The 19,556-nt window shown below is 46.0% G+C and overlaps 1 protein-coding gene across 1 annotated transcript in view; it reads right to left on the bottom strand.

Moving 5' to 3' along the window:
- The window catches only part of LOC138666512 (zinc finger protein 721-like), a 620,944-nt gene that overhangs the window by 10,544 nt on the left and 590,844 nt on the right, over positions 1-19,556 (bottom strand). Inside the window, exons 10-14 of the mRNA XM_069754726.1 lie at positions 3,358-3,507; positions 3,049-3,228; positions 2,852-2,975; positions 2,675-2,772; positions 2,386-2,476 (exon numbers count right to left, since the gene is read on the bottom strand). Of these exons, the coding sequence (XP_069610827.1) occupies positions 2,386-2,476; positions 2,675-2,772; positions 2,852-2,975; positions 3,049-3,228; positions 3,358-3,507 (643 nt within the window). The remainder of the gene's footprint in view (positions 1-2,385; positions 2,477-2,674; positions 2,773-2,851; positions 2,976-3,048; positions 3,229-3,357; positions 3,508-19,556) is intronic.

Here is a 19,556-nt window from a genome sequence, read left to right as displayed (position 1 = left end):
GTCACATAACTCTGGTTTAACAGAATAAAAGTAAAAAATTTGAAAATTGCAAAATTTTCAAAATTTTTGCCAAATTTCCGTTTTGTCCACAAATAAGCGCAAAAATTAATCGACCTAAATTTACCGCTATCATGAAGCCCAATATGTCACGAAAAAAAATTCTCAGAATCGCTAGGATCTGTTGAAGCGTTCCTGAGTTATTATCTCATAAAGGGACACTGGTCACAATTGCAAAAAATGGCCAGGTCATTAAGGTCAAAATAGGCTGGGTCATCAAGGGATTATAATTTCCAAAATATTTATTTTATGGGGATTTCTGCTGCTGTGTTTTTCTGCCATTTTGTTATACCATGGCTTCTGTCCTACGAACCAGAAGGTCTGGATGGTGGAGGCTCTGTCCAGCCACTAAGATTAGGGTGCCTGGGACCAGTAGTACCATCCATTACGGCAGTATGGGTGTGTGAGCTGCCCAAAAGAAGCAATCTGCTCCCTGCTTCAGCCAAATGGAAATGACCACACCCTGCTAAAGCTTGAAGCATAATTGCGGAAGCTGCCAGATACAGCATTGTTCTCCTCTGGTTCAGTCTTCTGTGCTCAGGTCCCAGCTTGTGTATTTGTTTCCTGCTGTGCCCCGGCCCATTTACTGACTACTCTTATGTCTTCTAATTTTGTATTTTCTCTGCTCTACTCATTCTGACCCAGCTAACAGAATATTGTTTTTCTCATCTCACTCTACAGAACAACAGATACACCATGGCCCAAGCCTAGTGGTCCCTGTGTAATTCCAGATCCATGTAGAGAGGTTAAAGAAGTTAAAGGGTGATGGGCAAAACTGTGACTAAAGACAATAACATCTACTGAAATTATCAAGCTGAACAGTTTTCCAAACTAAAAAAAGGAAGTTGATTAACAAGGGGGGAAACCTCTCTTGCATAATTAGAGTATGGGGCTCAGTGTCTCTTGGCAATCTAACTTATCATAAGGGTCAATATTTTCTATCAGGTGAGTTTTAAGAAGAAATATTAGACATTTAAAGAGATTTTTACTGCAGTGGTGAGGTGTCTTAAATTTAGACCTTAGGCATTTGAAAGAATCAATGGAGACCATTCTTTTTAAAGACTACCAGGAAGTTAGACTCACATAAGGGAGGCAGACCAATCCCAGCACAATCAATACAGAATGAAAAACAGAAAACAAACGTAGAATTAAAAAAAATGTTACGCCCACATCAACAACGTATGTATGAGAGGAGAACTCCAACACTAAACTGGAGTTACACTCATTTACGGTGGACCATTGGAGCTACGATGAGTTCTGACCAGAAGAGTAGAAAAAGTATTAGTGCTCCCAATTTCAGGAGAGATTGTGCAGTAATCTGAATTCCTTAGGATTTAAAGCAAAATGGAATTTATGACGTGGAGTGAATCCATGAAACCAGGGCTCGAGCCATGCCAACACATCTCCTGCAGGAGTGAATATATGTATATTACAGCCATCAACCACGCACAGCTTACAGATATATCATGGCACAGGTGTAATATTTTTATCGCAATGTAATGTTATTGCAATCCTGTTTGAAATTAATTGGTTTTAAAAGAAATTGAACAGTCAGGAAAAAGGGAAACTGTTGTTATTGTACAGAAATTCACACTTGGCCTCACTGCACAATTAATGTTGTAAATTATTAAACTGTTTAACCAGAAAGGCTGGACCTGGTCTTGTTGGAACCATATGAGCACATTCAGCAGCACAGAAGGGAGAGAAGGTAGATTCATCCAATATGAAATCAGGATTCTAGGAAGCCAACAGCATCATTACCCTCCGCTTTCTCTTACAGGTCCATCATAATATTTTTCTTCAAGTGATTTTCTAACTTGTCAGCACATTCTATGTACGCTGTCATTTGGCTTTCTAGTTTACAGATCTGGGCAGGTGACGGTCAACGTCTTCTAATCCCAGAGGGTAGATGCATCCTCCAGGTTGTTCTATAGAAAAGGGCTTTCAATGCCCAAAGTCATTTGCAAATTGCCTCTTCTGAGAAAAAGAGGACTTAAACTCTATAGCGCCACCTGTTGGAAGTAGCAATCCTACAAGTTACAATCAACCCTTTAACGAGTCGTGCAATATGACTTAGGATAAAAGCCAAATCAATATCTCAATTCGCAGAGTGTTTCGGGCTGTTGGCCCTCGTCAGTGCGAAGCATGAGAACTGATTTGGCTAAGTAGTCATTTGAACAGTTTTGGGTTGAGGAGAATGTTGTGGTCTAGAGGCAAAATGGTGATCACATGATTGTGATATGGCCATACTACATGAACGATAAAGCAGTGACAGTCGGTGACTGAGAACAATCTGTGACTTCTCTGCATTTAGTGGTTACTACTCACCTGGGTAGTGATATGTATGAATCTCCTCTTTACACCCCTCATCACCCCTCACATTTGTCTCTGTAGTATTAATATGGGTCAGATCTTCACCCTGAAACAAATATTGTTAAGATTGCAAACAGATGGAGAAATCACATCTATGATCAGCTCTAATCCTGCCATTTCGACCGTTCTCATTACACAAGTATAAAACATATAATGCTGGTGGATAAAACAAGACTGAGCACAAGACCTTCACAGCCGTCTACACATCATAGGAGAGATCTCATGAGACCATCTCTCCATCTACCTGATGATCCTGAGGAACATCGGGATCTTCTTGTTTAGAGTCCTGTGGAAGAAGAGGACGGGGAAATCTCTCTGGTGTTGTCTTTTTGCTAGATAGAACTGAAGAAAACACATACATGGACTGAATTATTTACATTGAGATAATTATATGCCGTGTGAATTAAGTCCTGTCTATTACCTGGTGATGTGAGGGTCTGGGGAACCTCCATCATGATGGCTTTGTACACATCTTTGTGTCCTTCTAAATACTCCCACTCCTCCATGGAGAAATAGATGGTGACATCCTGACACCTTATAGGAACCTGACACATACTGTGTTACCATCATCACTTCATATTGTTACTGTATAATGTCCCAGCATCTCGGTAGCCTTACCTCTCCAGACAGCAGCTCAATTATCTTGTAGGTGAGTTCTAGGATCTTCTGGTCATTGATGTTCTCATGTAACAGGGTGTGAGGTGGAAGCCCCGTGATTGGGCTCAGGGGTCTACCCCATCCCTCAGACACAGGGTCCTGACAGCGCTCACTAGAGGTCTTCTTCACTACTGTGTAATCCTGGTTATGGAGAGACACATTAATAAGTCTCACTACAGACATTTCCAGAGTCCTCACCTCTCCAGTTCTGTCCATCTGTTATTCCCATAGATGAGAATGATGTAATGTGACGTCATCAGAATCTCTCACCTCTCCAGTAAGCCGGAAGAGGATCTCTAGTGTGAGTTGTAATATCCTCTCCGCCATCTTGTCTCTGTCCATATTTATCTTTGATGGGTAAATCAGAAAAATTCTTTTATGTAGAAGATCTTCACTGAGAGGATCTGATATTGTCGAGACCTAGATGAGAAGAGCCGATGTAACATCATAAAATCATGTGTAATAATTTTCTACATGCATTTGCATAGTTCCCATAAGGGATGGGGGCAGTGTTCTGGATCACTGCGTTGAGAAACACGTGATGGTGTCTCCGCTGTGTTGGATGTTTTGATCTCCCTGAGGTCATTCATCCTTATGTTTATAGTCCTTTTACTAGGCACTGCTCCTAATAGCCAGTTTCCTACTCCACACTGATGAGGGGCAAATACCCCGAAACAGCTGTCTGTGGATTGATACCATGTTTTGGCATAGGTGGTTTTCCTTTTTGGATGCTGCCCTTCCCGTGGTTGTGCCTTCCCGGTGAAAGACCTAGCTATTTATTGCTTGTGTTGAGAAACACGTGATGGTGTCTCCGCGGCTTTTCTACATGCATTTGCATAGTTGCCATAAGGGATGGGGGCAGTGTTCTGGATCACTGAGTTGAGAAACACGTGATGGTGTCTCCGCGGTGTTGGATGCTTTGATCTCCCCGAGGTCATTCATCCTTATGTTTATAGTCCTTTTACTAGGCACTGCTCCTAATAGCCAGTTTCCTACTCCACACTGATGAGGGGCAAATACCCCGAAACAGCTGTCTGTGGATTGATACCATGTTTTGGCATAGGTGGTTTTCCTTTTTGGATGCTGCCCTTCCCGTGGTTGTGCCTTCCCGGTGAAAGACCTAGCTATTTATTGCTTGTGTTGAGAAACACGTGATGGTGTCTCCGCGGCTTTTCTACATGCATTTGCATAGTTGCCATAAGGGATGGGGGCAGTGTTCTGGATCACTGAGTTGAGAAACACGTGATGGTGTCTCCGCGGTGTTGGATGCTTTGATCTCCCCGAGGTCATTCATCCTTATGTTTATAGTCCTTTTACTAGGCACTGCTCCTAATAGCCAGTTTCCTACTCCACACTGATGAGAGGCAAATACCCCGAAACAGCTGTCTGTGGATGGATACCATGTTTTGGCATAGGTGGTTTTCCTTTTTGGATGCTGCCCTTCCCGTGGTTGTTCCTTCCCGGTGAAAGACCTGGCTATTTATTGCTTGCGTTGAGAAACACGTGATGGTGTCTCCGCAGCTTTTCTACATGCATGTGCATAGTTCCCATAAGGGATGGGGGCAGTGTTCTGGATCACTGCGTTGAGAAACACGTGATGGTGTCTCCGCGGTGTTGGATGTTTTAATCTCCCAGAGGTCATTCATCCTTATGTTTATTGTTATCTCAGTCAGACGCCTGTTCTATCTTTTCTTACTGATCACATAAGTTTTCTCAAAATTAATCCATTTGTATTGAACTTTTAAAATATTTCAGTAGTCCATTTAAAATGGGCAAGGCAAGGGACAGGGAAGTGGATGTGATGCTGATGGTGCATGCAGAGGACGAGGCAGTGGTCAAGCTGAAAGTGGGCCACAACAAATACCCACATCTTCTTGCCCAACCTTCCTGTCCCAGTTTCTAGGGGACCGTAGCATACCACTATTGAAGCCAGAGCAGTGTGAAACCATTGTTGGTTGGATAGTGGATAATGCTTCCAGTCAATTAGCCACCACCACGTCTTCCACACGGTCAAGCCTCAGTAGCCGTGAGTCTGCACTGCATAATATTCACCCTGATCCTCCTTCCTCCCACCATGCCAAGTGCCCTGAGACAACTGCTCTCACACTTGGACACTCCAAAGAGCTATTCACTTTTCCTTTTAAAGATTCCGGACTCTCGGCTGGTCAACTTGAAGTGGGGAAAGATGAGATCGCATGTAGCGATGCCCAAAGATTTGAGCAGCCACGGTCACACCAAGGTGATGATGAGAAAGTGTCACAAGAGGTGGACGATGATGGGATACAGTTGCCAGAAAGTTAGGAGGCAGAGCAGGGTGCGGATGTGGAAGACGAAGTGGAAGATGACATAGTAACTGACCCAACATGGCAGGAGGACATGCAGAGCGAGGACAGCAGCACACATGGGGAAGGAGGCATAGCACCCCAAGAGGCAGGAAGAAGTGGTGTGGTGGCCGCAGACAGAAGGCGTGCATCCATTCCACGTAACACCAACATGACGGAAGTTGCCATTCCAACTGTTAGATCTTTCCAAGTATGGTTATTTTTTAAAGACTCTGACGATAACCCCAAACAGGCCATTTGCAGCACCTGCATGCCCGCATCAGCAGGGGTAGCAAAACTACCAGCCTGACCGCCACCAGCATGATCAGGCACATGACAGAAAAGCACCCAACTTTGTGGGCTGAACCCCAGGCACCAGGAACACTGTCTGCAGGTGACACCACTGCTTCGTCCACTGTTTTGCATAGAAGCAAATCCCCAGTCCACGTGAAGATGTCTCATGCCCTGCACCTATTGTTGCCCACAGTCAACCAGCACCATCATCAAGCCCGTCCACGTCCTTGTCCCAGTGCAGCCTTCAGTTGTCTATACCCAGTCATTGGAACGCAAGCGGAAATACGCAACCAATGCCCCACAGGCTACAGTACTAAATTCTCACATTTCTCATCTGCTTGCGCTCGAAATGTTGCCTTTTAGGCTCGCTCAGACGGAAGCTTTCTGCAACCTGATGGCGGCAGCCGTCCCAAGGTACTCGGTCCCCAGTCGCCACTATTTCTCCAGGTGTGTCGTACCGGCTTTACACCAGCACATGTCCCACAACATTACCTGTGCTCTCAACAATGCTGTTACTGGGAAAGTCCACCTAACCACGGACACGTGGACAAGTGCTTCTGGGTAGGGATGGTACATCTCGCTGCCCATCTCACTGGGCAAACTAGGTTAACATAGTGGAAGCCGGAACCCATTCAGACCTTGGGATGGAACACATCCTCCCGACGCCGAGGATTGCGGTCCCTACGTCAATCGGGGTTGCCCCCACAGTCTACAGCTCCAGCTCCTCCTCTTCAGCCTCCATCTCTGAAATTAGCATATCAGTCAGAAGCTGGAAGCACTGTCTCAGCCAAGCGGCAACAGGCTGTGCTGAAGCTAATCTGCTTAGGTGGCAAACCCCACAATGCTGAAGACTTGCGGACAGCGCTGAAAGAGCAGTCAGATTTTTGGATGACACCGCTGAACCTACAGCCAGGCATGGTCGTGTGTCATAATGGCCGGAACCTAGTGGCTCTGAGGCAAGGTGAGCTCACACATGTACCTTGCCTAGCCCATGTGCTTAACCTCATCATTCAACGTTTTCTCATAAGCTACCCAGAGCTGCACGATCTGCTAGTGAAAGTACGCCACCTGTCTGCCCATTTTAGAAAGTTAGCTATAGCTTCAGTCGCCCTTGCCGTGCTTCAGCAGCATTTTCGTCTTCCAGTTCACTGGCTGGTGTGTGATGCCCCCATGATTTGGAACTCTACACTGCATATGTTGGAAAGGATTTATGAGCAGAAGAGGGCAGTTGTTGACTATCAGCATCAACAAGGCCGTCATTATTCAGGTAAGACTCCACACATAAGACCTCAGGAGTGGACATTGATGTCAGACATATGTACCATCCTCCAAAACTTTGAGGACTGCACCAAGATGGTGAGCGGCGATGATGCCATAATTAGCGTCACCATTCCGCTTCTCTTCACAACCACACATGCGTATACGCTTCCTGATTTGGTCTATTTGGTGTTATCATCCTCCTTATACTCATCCTCATCATCCACAACCACTAGAACACCAGGTTGAACGTATTCCGTGATGCAAAAGTCACTAGTTTTTTGTGCAAGGGTGTTTTTATGATGCCCGTTACTAATTTGAAAACAAAAAAAATTTTACTCCCCCAGGGGGAAATGTTTCTCAGCCCATACACTTAGTGTATAGGCATTACAAGGCTAGGAGACCAGCTCCTTTAAATTGGGCCTAGTTTTTAATGAGGCCTTGCACCACATCTCATCATCCTCTGCCACCAGATCATCAGGATTAACGTGTTCAATTCTGGTACAGCCAGTCAATTTTTTGCCAAGGGTGTCTATGATCCCCATAATTTTTTTTAAAAAATGTACCTTCCATGGGGAAATGTTTGTCAACCCATGCACTTAGTGTATGGGCATTAGAAGTCTAGGTGACCCGCTACTTTAAATTGGGCCTAGTTTTTAATGAGGCCTTCCTCCACATCTCATCATCCACCACCACTAGATCACCAGGGCTAACGTATCCCGTGCTGCTACAGCCAGTCAATTTTTTTGGCAAGGGTGTCTATAATCCCCATAAAAAGTTTTTTCTAAAATGTACCCCCAATGGGGAAATATTTGTCAGCCCATGCACTTAGTGTATGGGTATTACGAGTCTAGGAGACCGGCTCCTTTGTAATGGGACTGTTTAGTTTAGGAGGCCCTCCTCCATGTCTCTTCCAAGGGGGATTGGGGTACGTGTAAATTTGAGTCAAGGTGGCCTTTGCATTCAATGCATAAGGAAATAGTATAGCAGGACCAACTGAAGAATGGAAGTGGGTTTTCCTGTGGCCATCCAGTACCTGGGTTCAAAGGATTCTTGGGGTGCATATGACTTGATAGCAGGGCAGGCCTTGCATTCAATGGAACATTTTTTCAGGAAGCCCACCTGTAACTCTCGTGAAAGGGGTATTGGGGTGCGTCGTAATTTTTGGCAGCACAGCCACTCACTGCATAAGCCATAACAGTATAGGGGACTCACTGTTTGTTTAATAATGGCCCTTTAAGAATATGAATGCCGCCTGATGCCACTATAAAAATAGGCTTTGTTACTTTAAGAGTCACTCCTTCATAAATGAAACAAGATGTGTCTGATGATGTGTCACACACTGTTACGCTTTGGGACCAGGAAAGCGAGATAAGTGAACCCACTGGACCGAAACAGCGAACCTCCCCAGGACGAGTAGACCAGGTGGACCGCCCCCTATTACAGGGAGCGTTAGGAGCAGGCCCAGGGGAGACTACTGCACGGCAGCCGGTACCAAAGCAGAGGGAAAGGAAAGGTCAGGGCAGGGACGACGGAAAAGAAAACGAGGAAGGAGATGAGGAATGTGTAACGGGAAACTGACAAAACAGACAGAAAATGAGAGACAAACCAGAAGACAAGATGGGAACACGAGACCACGGAAGCGCAGGAGACGAAGGCGGAAGGACAAGGCTGAGGATCAGGAACACCGGGGAAACGGAGGCATAGGAGAACTGGAGCTGAAAGGGAAGCACGGAGACAGGCAATGATTAAACACAGAAACGAAAAATCAGAAACAAAAGACAAGCCGCTAGGAGAACGCAGAGTACGCTAGGAAGCGTGAGAGCCAGAGGCATTTGCTAGAAAAACAAATGACAGACAGGCACAGCCAAAAGGAAGAGGCGACCTTAAATGCAGACTGGCAGCGTACCTTCCGGGTCATGGTCCTCCAGGACCACAGAGAGCAGGAGAAAGAGCTTCCAGAGAAAAGGGCAGAGTGCGCGTGCGCAGAGAACCCTAGTGCGCGCGCGCCCGACAGGAAGCAGGAGCCGGGAGAACGAGCACAGGAGACGGCGCTGGAGGAAGAACAGGAGCGCGCCGGGACGCCGTGGAGCGGTAAGTAAGAGCGGACAGCAGGGGCCGCGGTGGTGATAACGGCGACCTGACAGTACCACCCTCCTTACCTCCCCCCTTTCTAAGACCAGAAAGAAATCTAGCCAAAACTCGAGGAGCTTGGATGTTCTCCCGAGGCTCCCAGGATCTCTCCTCCGGGCCAAAACCCTTCCAGTCTACCAGAAAAAAGGTCCTCCCCCTCACTCTTTTCATGGCAAGAATGTCCTTGATCTCAAAAACATCATTAGCGGAGACCGGCCGAGAAGAAAGCGTAGTAGAGGCATGAAACTGATTGAGGACAAGCGGCTTCAGGAGGGAAACATGGAAGGAATTAGGAATGCGTAGCGAGGGAGGCAGCTTTAACTTGTAAGAGACATCATTAATACGGGTCAAGATCTCAAAAGGCCCAATATAACGAGGACCCAATTTACGTGAAGGAATCTTTAAGCGAACAAATTTAGAGGATAACCATACCCTATCACCGGGATGATATAACGGAGGGTCTAGGCGCCTCTTGTCAGCATGCCTCTTCATTCTGTCTCGCGCAAATTCAAGAGCGGTCTTGGTCTCCTGCCAGATCCTGGAGAACTCCCCGGACAAAAGATCAGCCGCCGGCACCCCCAAGACAGGAGGAACCGGTAGAGGTACACCAGGATGTTGCCCGTAGACGATATAGAAAGGCGACTTGGAAGAAGATTCACTGGGATGGTTGTTGTATGCAAATTCCGCCCAAGGAAGAAGATCGGACCAGTCACTGTGATGTGAATTGGAAAAATGACGAAGATAAGTTACCAGAGTCTGATTAGTGTGTTCCACTTGACTGTTGGACTGAGGGTGGTAGGCAGAAGAGAAGTCAAGTGAGATGTTCATATATTTACAGAGAGCTCTCCAGAACCGAGATGTAAACTGAACTCCTCTATCCGAAACGATATGTTGAGGGAAGCCATGAATACGAAAAATATGGTGGACAAAATTTTTTGCCAAATCAGGTGCAGAGGGTAAACCAGGAAGGGATATGAAATGAGCCATTTTGGAGAACCTGTCCACAACAACAAGGATGACAGTGCAGCCGGAAGAGCGAGGCAAATCGGTGATAAAATCCATTGCAATGTGTTGCCACGGAGCTGAAGGAACTGGCAGCGGATGAAGAAGTCCAGAGGGCCGTCGTCTAGGAATCTTGTTCTTGGCACAAGACGGACAGGAGGCAACAAAATCTTGAACATCCTGGGAAAGAGTTGGCCACCAGTAGTAGCGGGAGAGAAGCAAGAGCGTCTTCTTAAGACCAACATGACCAGCAAACTTGGAGGCATGGCCCCAACGTAAAACTCGCCTCCTGTTGCGCTCAGAGACGAAGGTCTTGCTTGGAGGCAGCGAAGACAGATTGACGGGAGCTACTACGATGACTTTGGAGGGATCCAGAATATGCGAAGCCTCCTCCTCCGAGTCGATAGGCAAAAAGGATCTGGAGAGAGCGTCGGCCTTAAGATTTTTATTGCCAGGACGAAAATGTAACTCAAAATTAAAACGAGCAACGAAAAGGGACCATCTAGCTTGCCGGGGATTAAGTCTCTGAGCCGAACGAATATAAGCTAGGTTCTTTTGGTCCGTATAGATCCTGAACGGGTGAACAGCTCCTTCCAATAGGTACCTCCACTCTTGTAAGGCCAACTTTATGGCCAATAACTCCCTGTCACCAATCGAATAGTTTCGCTCAGAAGGGGAGAAGATCTTGGAAAAGAAACCGCAGGTGACAAATCGCCCAGACGAAGATTCTTGAGAAAGTACTGCCCCAGCTCCTACTGCAGAAGCGTCCACTTCAAGAATAAAAGGTTTATTAACTTCAGGGCGATGAAGTACGGGAGCTGTGGAGAAGGCTTGTTTCAAAGACAGGAAGGCATCTTCAGCTTCAGAGGTTCAGATGTGAGGGTCGGATCCCTTGTGAATCAAAGAGATGATGGGTCTGATTAGAGAAGAAAAGTGAGGAATGAATTGTCGGTAGTAATTCGCGAAACCGACGAATCGCTGGATAGCTTTGGTACCAAGAGGACGAGGCCAGTTGAGCACCGCGGACACCTTTTCCGGGTCCATGCATAGACCAGAGTCGGAAATAATGTATCCCAGGAAAGGAAGAGATGACTGCTCAAAGGCGCACTTCTCGATCTTGGGGAATAGACGATTCTCCCTCAGATGCAGAAGAACAAGACGAACGTCTCTTCTGTGAGTAGACAGGTCAGGAGAATAAACGAGAATATCGTCCAAATATACCACCACGCAGGAATACAAAAGATCACGGAAAATATCATTCACAAATTCTTGGAATACTGCGGGGGCATTGCATAAGCCGAAGGGCATGACGAGGTACTCGTAGTGACCATCTCTGGTGTTGAAAGCGGTCTTCCACTCATCTCCGGAACGGATTCGGATAAGATTGTAGGCCCCGCGAAGATCCAGCTTAGTAAAAATTCGAGCTCCCCGTAGCCGATCAAAAAGTTCAGGAATGAGAGGTAGAGGATGCTTGTTCTTAATAGTAATACAATTAAGACCTCGATAGTCAATGCAGGGACGGATGGTTCCGTCCTTCTTTTTAACAAAAAAGAAACCTGCACCCGCGGGTGAAGAAGACTTCCGGATGAAACCCTTGGCCAAATTCTCCTGTACATACTTGGACATGGCTTGAGACTCAAGAGGATTCAGCGGATAAATTTGTCCCCTGGGTGGAGTTGAACCAGGAACGAGGTTGATCGGGCAGTCATATGGGCGATGCGGGGGCAAGTTCTCCGCCTCTTTCTTATCGAAGACATCAGCAAAGGAATGATAGGCTGAAGGCAAACCTGCCGGAGAAGTAGAGACGGACGACCTTAAAGGAAGAACAGGACGTAGACATTTAGTCTGACAGGAATGACCCCAACGGAGGACATCACCAGACCGCCAATCTAAAACTGGCTCGTGTATTCTTAACCATGGAAGACCCAGAAGAAACGTATGAGATAACGATGGCAACACGTAGAGGGCAATCTTCTCCCGATGTAAAGCTCCGATTTGCAGTTCCACTTCTTCGGTGACCAAAGTAACGGTCTCCTGCAAGGGCCGACCGCCAACTGAAGCTAACTGCCGAGGAGACTCCAAGGATCTGACAGGAATGTGAAACCTACTGGCCGCCTCGAGTTGAATAAAATTTCCTGCCGCTCCAGAATCAACATACGCTACCTCAGAAAAACGAGAGGAACCGATATGCAACTGAACCGAGAGAGTAAAGGGTAGAGAGGAATCACTATCACCTAGGTAAGCCTCCCTTACCTGACCTAGGCAGAGGCGTTTCCCGGCCTCACCGGACAGGAACGTAGAAGATGGGAGGCACTGCCACAGTAGAAGCAGAGACCCTGTGCAAGTCTCTCCTTACGACGCTGCTCCGCCGGCTTGATACGGTCCACTTGCATTGGTTCAGGAGCAGGTACCATAGAAGAAGAGACTTGAAGAGAACAAGGACGACTGCGAGAAGACGGAACTGGACGAGGCAGTCTCCTCTCCCTGGCAGATTCACGGAGACGTTCCTGAAAACGCAAATCAATGCAGGTCGCCAGGGAAATTAGATCCTCCAGAGTTGTAGGAGTGTCTCTACCCGCCAACTCGTCCTTAATTTGACCAGACAGACCGCACCAAAAAGCCCCAATCAAAGCCTCATTGTTCCAGCCCAGCTCGGAGGACAAGGTACGAAATTGAATGGCGTACTGGCCGACAGAGAGGGTACCCTGGCGGAGATTAATAAGAGACTCGATAGTAGAAGGCAACCCCCGGCTCATCGAAGACCTTATGAAAAGTCTCCAAAAAAGAAGAAAGTTGGGAGACGAGAGGATCATCTAGTTCCCAGAGGGGGTTAACCCAGGCCAGAGCCACACCTTCCAAGTGAGACACAATAAAGGCCACCTTAGCTCGGTCAGTGGGGTATTGTTGTGGCAGAAGTTCAAAGTGCAACTGGCATTGGTTTAAGAAACCTCGACACAATTTGGGGTCTCCACTATATCACGGCGGCCTAGCCAGACGAGGAGGGGGGTGTGAAGCCGGAGTCTGGGCAGGGGCTGAGGCGGCAGTTTGAAGGGTGAGCAGACGGTAATCCACAGAAGCCATGTAATTTAGTATGTGGCCCTGGGTATCACGTTGCTGGGCGAGCTCTTGCTGGAGACCGGCCAGCTGAGTTGCGCTCCCCGGGTCGGAGGGTTGAAGAGCAGATAAACGGGACTCCATAGATTTAAGAAAACCCATAATCCGGTTTTGGTTCTCCCGTAGAAACAAGAGTTCCTTTTGGGTGGAAACAGAGGTACCAGCGGGGTCCATGGCCTGTCTGTACTGTTCGCTGTTTCGGTCCAGTGGGTTCACTTATCTCGCTTTCCTGGTCCCAAAGCGTAACACACACCACATGGCCAGCTAGGGTTGTTAAATGTTACAATGACATTTCCCAGTGAATGCATTTGTATTGGTTGAAAGCAATGTTAAAGTTGAAAAACGCATCAAAAACGCTGCGTGTGGACATAGCCCAAGTAGTGGAGGAACATTTTGGTCTGGGGTTCATTATTTTGCCTTATATACAAGTCATTACCCTTGAAAGGACGTGCCTTAACATATTTCCCAGCTAAATCCATTTTGGTTTTGTATATTTTTTGGTGCACCTGTAAAAATGGCATTAAACTCTGACAATGTTGCTTAAAGCTGTGATCTAGGAGTCAGGAATGATCCCCATGATGTTCCAGTGGCATTTGAGCAGTGTTTCCATCATTTTCAGACGTTTTTAGACCTTGAAAGGACCCCCGGGGGGATCGCGGTAAAAATACTCAGGTCTCCCATAGAGTTACATTGGGCTCGTTGCTCGGGTCGAGTACCTGAGTATTCCACTTTGCTCGACCTGAGCAACAGAGTATTTTAGCGTTTGCCCATCACTACTCACTAGTACTGTCAAAGTCCATTCAATGAGGGCCACACACGACTTGCTGTGGCACTGCATCTTTAGCTCCTCGTAGGATAACTCATGTCCCAGTTTAGTGACATTGTAGCTTCCTCTCTAGTATATGCAATTGTTTGCTTAAATCCGATTTGTCAAAGATAAGAAATCCTTTCTTAACTTTATCCCCTTCATGCTGCAGCCCATTTTTGTTTTTGTGTTTCTGTTTTTTGCTTCCCTTCTTCCCAGAGCCATAACTTTTTTATTTTTCCGTTAATATGGCCATGTGAGGGCTTGCAGGACGAGTTCTTCTTTTGAACGACAGCATTGCTTTTACCATATAGTGTACAGAAAAATTGGAAAAAATTCCAAGTGCGGTGAAATTGCAAAAAAAAGTGGAATTCCACAATGTTTTTTTTGTTTCTTTTTTTTACCATATTCACCAAATGCTAAAATTCACCAGCTATTTTGTTTCTCCAGGTCATTACGAATTCATCAATACCAAACATTTATAGGCTCTTTTTTATTTAGATGGGGGAAAAAAATCCAAAGTTTAAAAAATAAAAAAATAAAAATTGCGTCATTTTCCGAGACTTGTAGTGTCTCTATTTTTCGTGATCTGAGGCTGGGTGAGGGCTTTATTTTTGCGCGACGGGCTGACATTTTTCTTGATACCATTTTGGTGTGGATACGATGTTTTAATTACCTGTTATTGCTTATAAATGCAATGTTGTGGCAACCCAAAAAAATTAATTCAGGCTTTTTGACTTTTTTTCTCATTACACTGTTTACCGATTGGATTAATTATTTTTTTATATTGATACACTGGGCGATTCTAGACACTGTAATACCAAATATGTGTATTTTTAAAAAAAAAAATGTTTTGTTTTGAATGGGGTGAAAGGGGGGTGATTTAAACTTTTATATTTTTAAAAACTTTTTTTTTTTCTTTTCACTTGCTTTAATAGTCTCGAAGGGAGACTAGAAGCTGCAATCATCCGATCACTTGTACAACAGGGCTGAAGCCCTGCTCTGTGTAGCAGAAATACTGCCGATCGCTGGGCAACTCTCATACCAATCCGGCAATGACAACCACTGGGATCTCCTGCAGACCCCGGACTGTCATGTCAACCCATCGGCAATGTCATGTGACATGGGCGCTGATGGACGGGATTATTGATGCACTTCTGGCGCAATCATGTTAAATGCCACTGTCAGAGATTGACAGGTTAACAGCCGCCAGTGAATTGCAAATCCACCTGCAGCTGTTAAGGGCAAATGTCAGCTGTTCAAATCAGTTGGCATGTGCCGGAAAAGATGTGGGCTCAGCTCTTTTCTTAACTTTCTAATGGGAATGGTGAAACCACTGTGCCATGGTCTGAGGAGAGCCAGAGGGGCGTAACTACAATACGTGAGCACCTGACTCTTCACTAGAGCACCTGATGGTGAGGTTAGGCTTGGCTCCCAATGAACACCAGGTGCTACTCCAGAGCATGGACGCATGACAGCTGACCCATCTAGTGACAGGTAGCATTAATAGCCAAGAAGGGAGGGACATCAGATGTAGGCAGACATGGAATGAACATAGGGACTACAGATACAGATGAGCACAAGAGGTGTGAACTTGACTGGCTGATGTACAGATGAGCACTGGCAGGTTTGGCCTGGGCTGGCTGGAACTGAGACAGACAAGTAGGGGCAGAAAGGTACAGGACAGGTAGACTGACTGACGGGTACTGGGGACCTGACAACTAGCAAACACGCTAAGGGCTAATTAACCACGTTGCTCAGGCACCTCCATGCTTGAGGAGGTACTAAGGTAATATTGGCTGCGGACACTTTAGGATGACACACAGCCCCTTTAAGAAAGAGGGAGCGCCCGCGCCCTACGCAGTGCCTGAGGATCTGCATGCTGTGCGCGCACCCCAGGCAGCAGACGTGGTGGAAGCAGGAAGTGTGGGATGGGAGAAGCAGCTGTGAGTAACCTGGCATCCCTGCCTGGGAAGGGAGGCAGCATGCAGGGTCACTGGTGCTACAGTACCTTCCCTTCTTCAAGCCCTTAAGAAATCTCTCCTGGAGGAGAGGGTCACCTAGGATCTCTCCTCAGGACCAAACTCCTTCCAATCCACCAGAAAAAAGGTTTTTCCTCTTACCCTCATGGTGGCAAGAATGTTTTTTACCTCAAAAACATCTTCAGTACTGACTGGAGCAGGAGTAATACCAGGGTCTTCAGAAAAAGGACTGAGGATGACAGGCTTGATGAGAGACCCATGAAAGGAATTGAGGATCCGTTATTAAAGGGATTCTGTCACCTACTTTTTCGTATATAAGCTGTGGCCACCGCCTTTAGGGGCTTATTTACAGCATTCTGTAATGCTGTAGATAAGCCCTCGATGTAACCTGAAAGATAAGAAAAACAAAAACCGGTGCGGTCTGGTCCCATGGGCGTCGGGGTCTGGGTCCGGCGTCTCCATCTTCATGCGATGACATCCTCTTCCTAGCTTCCTGTCGCAGCCCCTGCGTACTTTATCTGCCCTGTTGAGGGCAGAGCAAAGTACTGCAGTGCTCCGGCGCTGGGAAAGGTCCGAGATGCCCAGCGTCTGCGCACTGCAGCAATTTGTGCTGCCCTCAACAGGGCTGATAAAGTACGCCTGTGCAGGAGCCGCGAAAGGAAGCAAGGAAGAGGATGTCATCGCATGAATGGGAGGCGCCGGAACCGGACCTGCGATGCCCATCGGACTCGGACCGCACAGGACTGCCCCTGGGTGAGTATAATCTAACTTGTTTTTCTTATCTTTCAGGTTACATCGGGGCTTATCTACAGCATTATAGAATGCTGTAGATAAGCCCCTAAAGGCGGTGGCCGCAGCTTATATACGAAAAAGTAGGTGACAGATTACCTTTAAGAGGCAGGTAATTTGAGCTTGTAGGCCACCGGATTAATCTGCTTTGAAACCTTGAAAGGACAGATGAAGCGAAGACCCAGTTTATGTGAGGGTACCTTGAGAAGAGCATACTTAGCCGACAGCCAGACCTTGTCCCCAGAATGAAACAGAGGCGGATCCAGATGTGTCTTGACAGCGTCTTTTCATCCATTAAGAGGACTTCAATAGCATGCACTTGGTTTCCTCCCAGATTTCAGAAAAACTGTTGAGGAGGGATTCAGCAGCAGGAATATCGAAGGTAGTAGAGACAGGAAACAGAATATTGGGATGCTAACCATAAACCACAAAGAACGGAGTTTTGGCAGAGAATTCGCTCACATGGTTAATGTAGGAGAATTCGGCCCAAGGCAGGAGTTCGGCCCAGTCATTGTGGTGGGCATTCATGAATAGCCGGAAAGCCGGACGAAGTTAGTCAGGATCTGTTTCATTCATTCTACCTGGACATTGGACTGAGGATGGTAGGCCAATGACAAATCCAACAAGACACTGGCTGGGGACAATTTAGGACGGCGTGCGTGGCAACTGTAAGAAAGAGGGAGCGTATTCCTGCCCTAAGCATAGTGCCCGGGGTTCTGCTCACTATGTGCACTCCCCAGTCAGCAGAAGAAACAGAGGTAGGTGGAAGTGCGGGGCAGGAGCTGCGGTGGCGTCTCTTCCCCATGGGGGATAGGGGCAGTATGCGTGGAAGCTGATGCTACAAACTTGCTCGCTTTTTAATGTATTTTTAAAAATGTGTTGCTCAGAACTGGACACAGTATTCTTGATGAGACCAGACCAAGGTGGAGTAGAGGGGAACAATTACTTCACCTAATCTAGACTGTATACTTCTTTTAATACATCCTAGAACTGTTTACCTTATTTGCTGCTGCATCACACTATTGACTCATGTTCAGTTTATGATCTATTAGTATTCGTTTGACAGCCCCCCGAGGAAGCCAACGCGAAACGCGCATTGGGGCTGCATCGCTCAGGCTCTAACAGTGGAGACTTATGGGTAAGGATTATAGCATCGCCATCTATAAGATTTTTAATCTCTTACTATGATTAGGTCTTTTACTTAAATTACCCAGTCTATGACTGACTAGATGTCCTTGCATTATTAGTACTTTTTTGCACATTGGCACTTTTGTAGGTCCGTCTTGCTATTCCAATTATTTAAATTGGTAGTAACATGATTGAGTGGATAGCGATATCTGCTCTCTGGGCCTTTTATGCTAAGACTCCTTTCCCATCCACTTATATATGTTGATCCTGGGCATTACACCTGTGAAGTCAGGCTTTTTTCACTTTGTCTTAAATGTGACTGTTCTTACTGGTATATGTCATTATCTATTTGTAGCTATATAATAAACTTATTTTTATTCAGAATATTGTACTCTCCTTTTGGTTCATTTGTATTGATATGATCTATTAGTATACCCAAGTCTTTTTCACACATGCTGTTACTTAGTTCTATTCCTACCATTCTATAGGTGTAATTTTCATTTGTTGCCCAGATGTAGAATCTTACATTTCTCCCTGTTAAATATCTTTCTATTAGTCGATGCCCATTGTTCAAGCTTATTTAGATCCTAGTCTCTAGTGTTAGCTATCCCTCAGAGCTTTGCATTCTCTGCAGATTTGATTAGTTTACCTTCAGTTCCTTTATCTAGATAATTTAAAAATATTGAACAACACTGGGACCAGGAGAGAGCCTTGTGGTACCCCACGTGAAATACTCTTTTAATTGGATGTGCAACTATTTATTACCACTCTTTTAAGTGCGATCACTTAGCCAGTTATGAACCCACCTAACCGAAGCCTTGTCAATCCTATACTTGGTCATTTTTTCAATAAGGATAGAATGAGATACTTTATCAAATGCTTTGCTGAAGTCGAGATGTACTATATCTACTGATAGTACTGTGGGAACATTATACTGTGTGGAGGGAATGACAGTGCGAGCAATATATTTTGCATGGTGGAATGGCGGTAACATAGTAACATAGTAACATAGTAACATAGTTAGTAAGGCCGAAAAAAGACATTTGTCCATCCAGTTCAGCCTATATTCCATCATAATAAATACCCAGATCTACGTCCTTCTACAGAACCTAATAATTGTATGATACAATATTGTTCTGCTCCAGGAAGACATCCAGGCCTCTCTTGAACCCCTCGACTGAGTTCGCCATCACCACCCCCTCAGGCAAGCAATTCCAGATTCTCACTGCCCTAACAGTAAAGAATCCTCTTCTATGTTGGTGGAAAAACCTTCTCTCCTCCAGACGCAAAGAATGCCCCCTTGTGCCCGTCACCTTCCTTGGTATAAACAGATCCTCAGCGAGATATTTGTATTGTTCCCTTATATACTTATACATGGTTATTAGATCGCCCCTCAGTCGTCTTTTTTCTAGACTAAATAATCCTAATTTCGCTAATCTATCTGGGTATTGTAGTTCTCCCATCCCCTTTATTAATTTTGTTGCCCTCCTTTGTACTCTCTCTAGTTCCATTATATCCTTCCTGAGCACCGGTGCCCAAAACTGGACACAGTACTCCATGTGCGGTCTAACTAGGGATTTGTACAGAGGCAGTATAATGCTCTCATCATGTGTATCCAGACCTCTTTTAATGCACCCCATGATC

This window comes from Ranitomeya imitator, chromosome 2, assembly GCF_032444005.1.
Source record: "Ranitomeya imitator isolate aRanImi1 chromosome 2, aRanImi1.pri, whole genome shotgun sequence".
In the NCBI taxonomy this organism is placed as follows: domain Eukaryota; kingdom Metazoa; phylum Chordata; class Amphibia; order Anura; family Dendrobatidae; genus Ranitomeya; species Ranitomeya imitator.
This window is presented reverse-complemented; position numbering and strand designations above follow the sequence as displayed.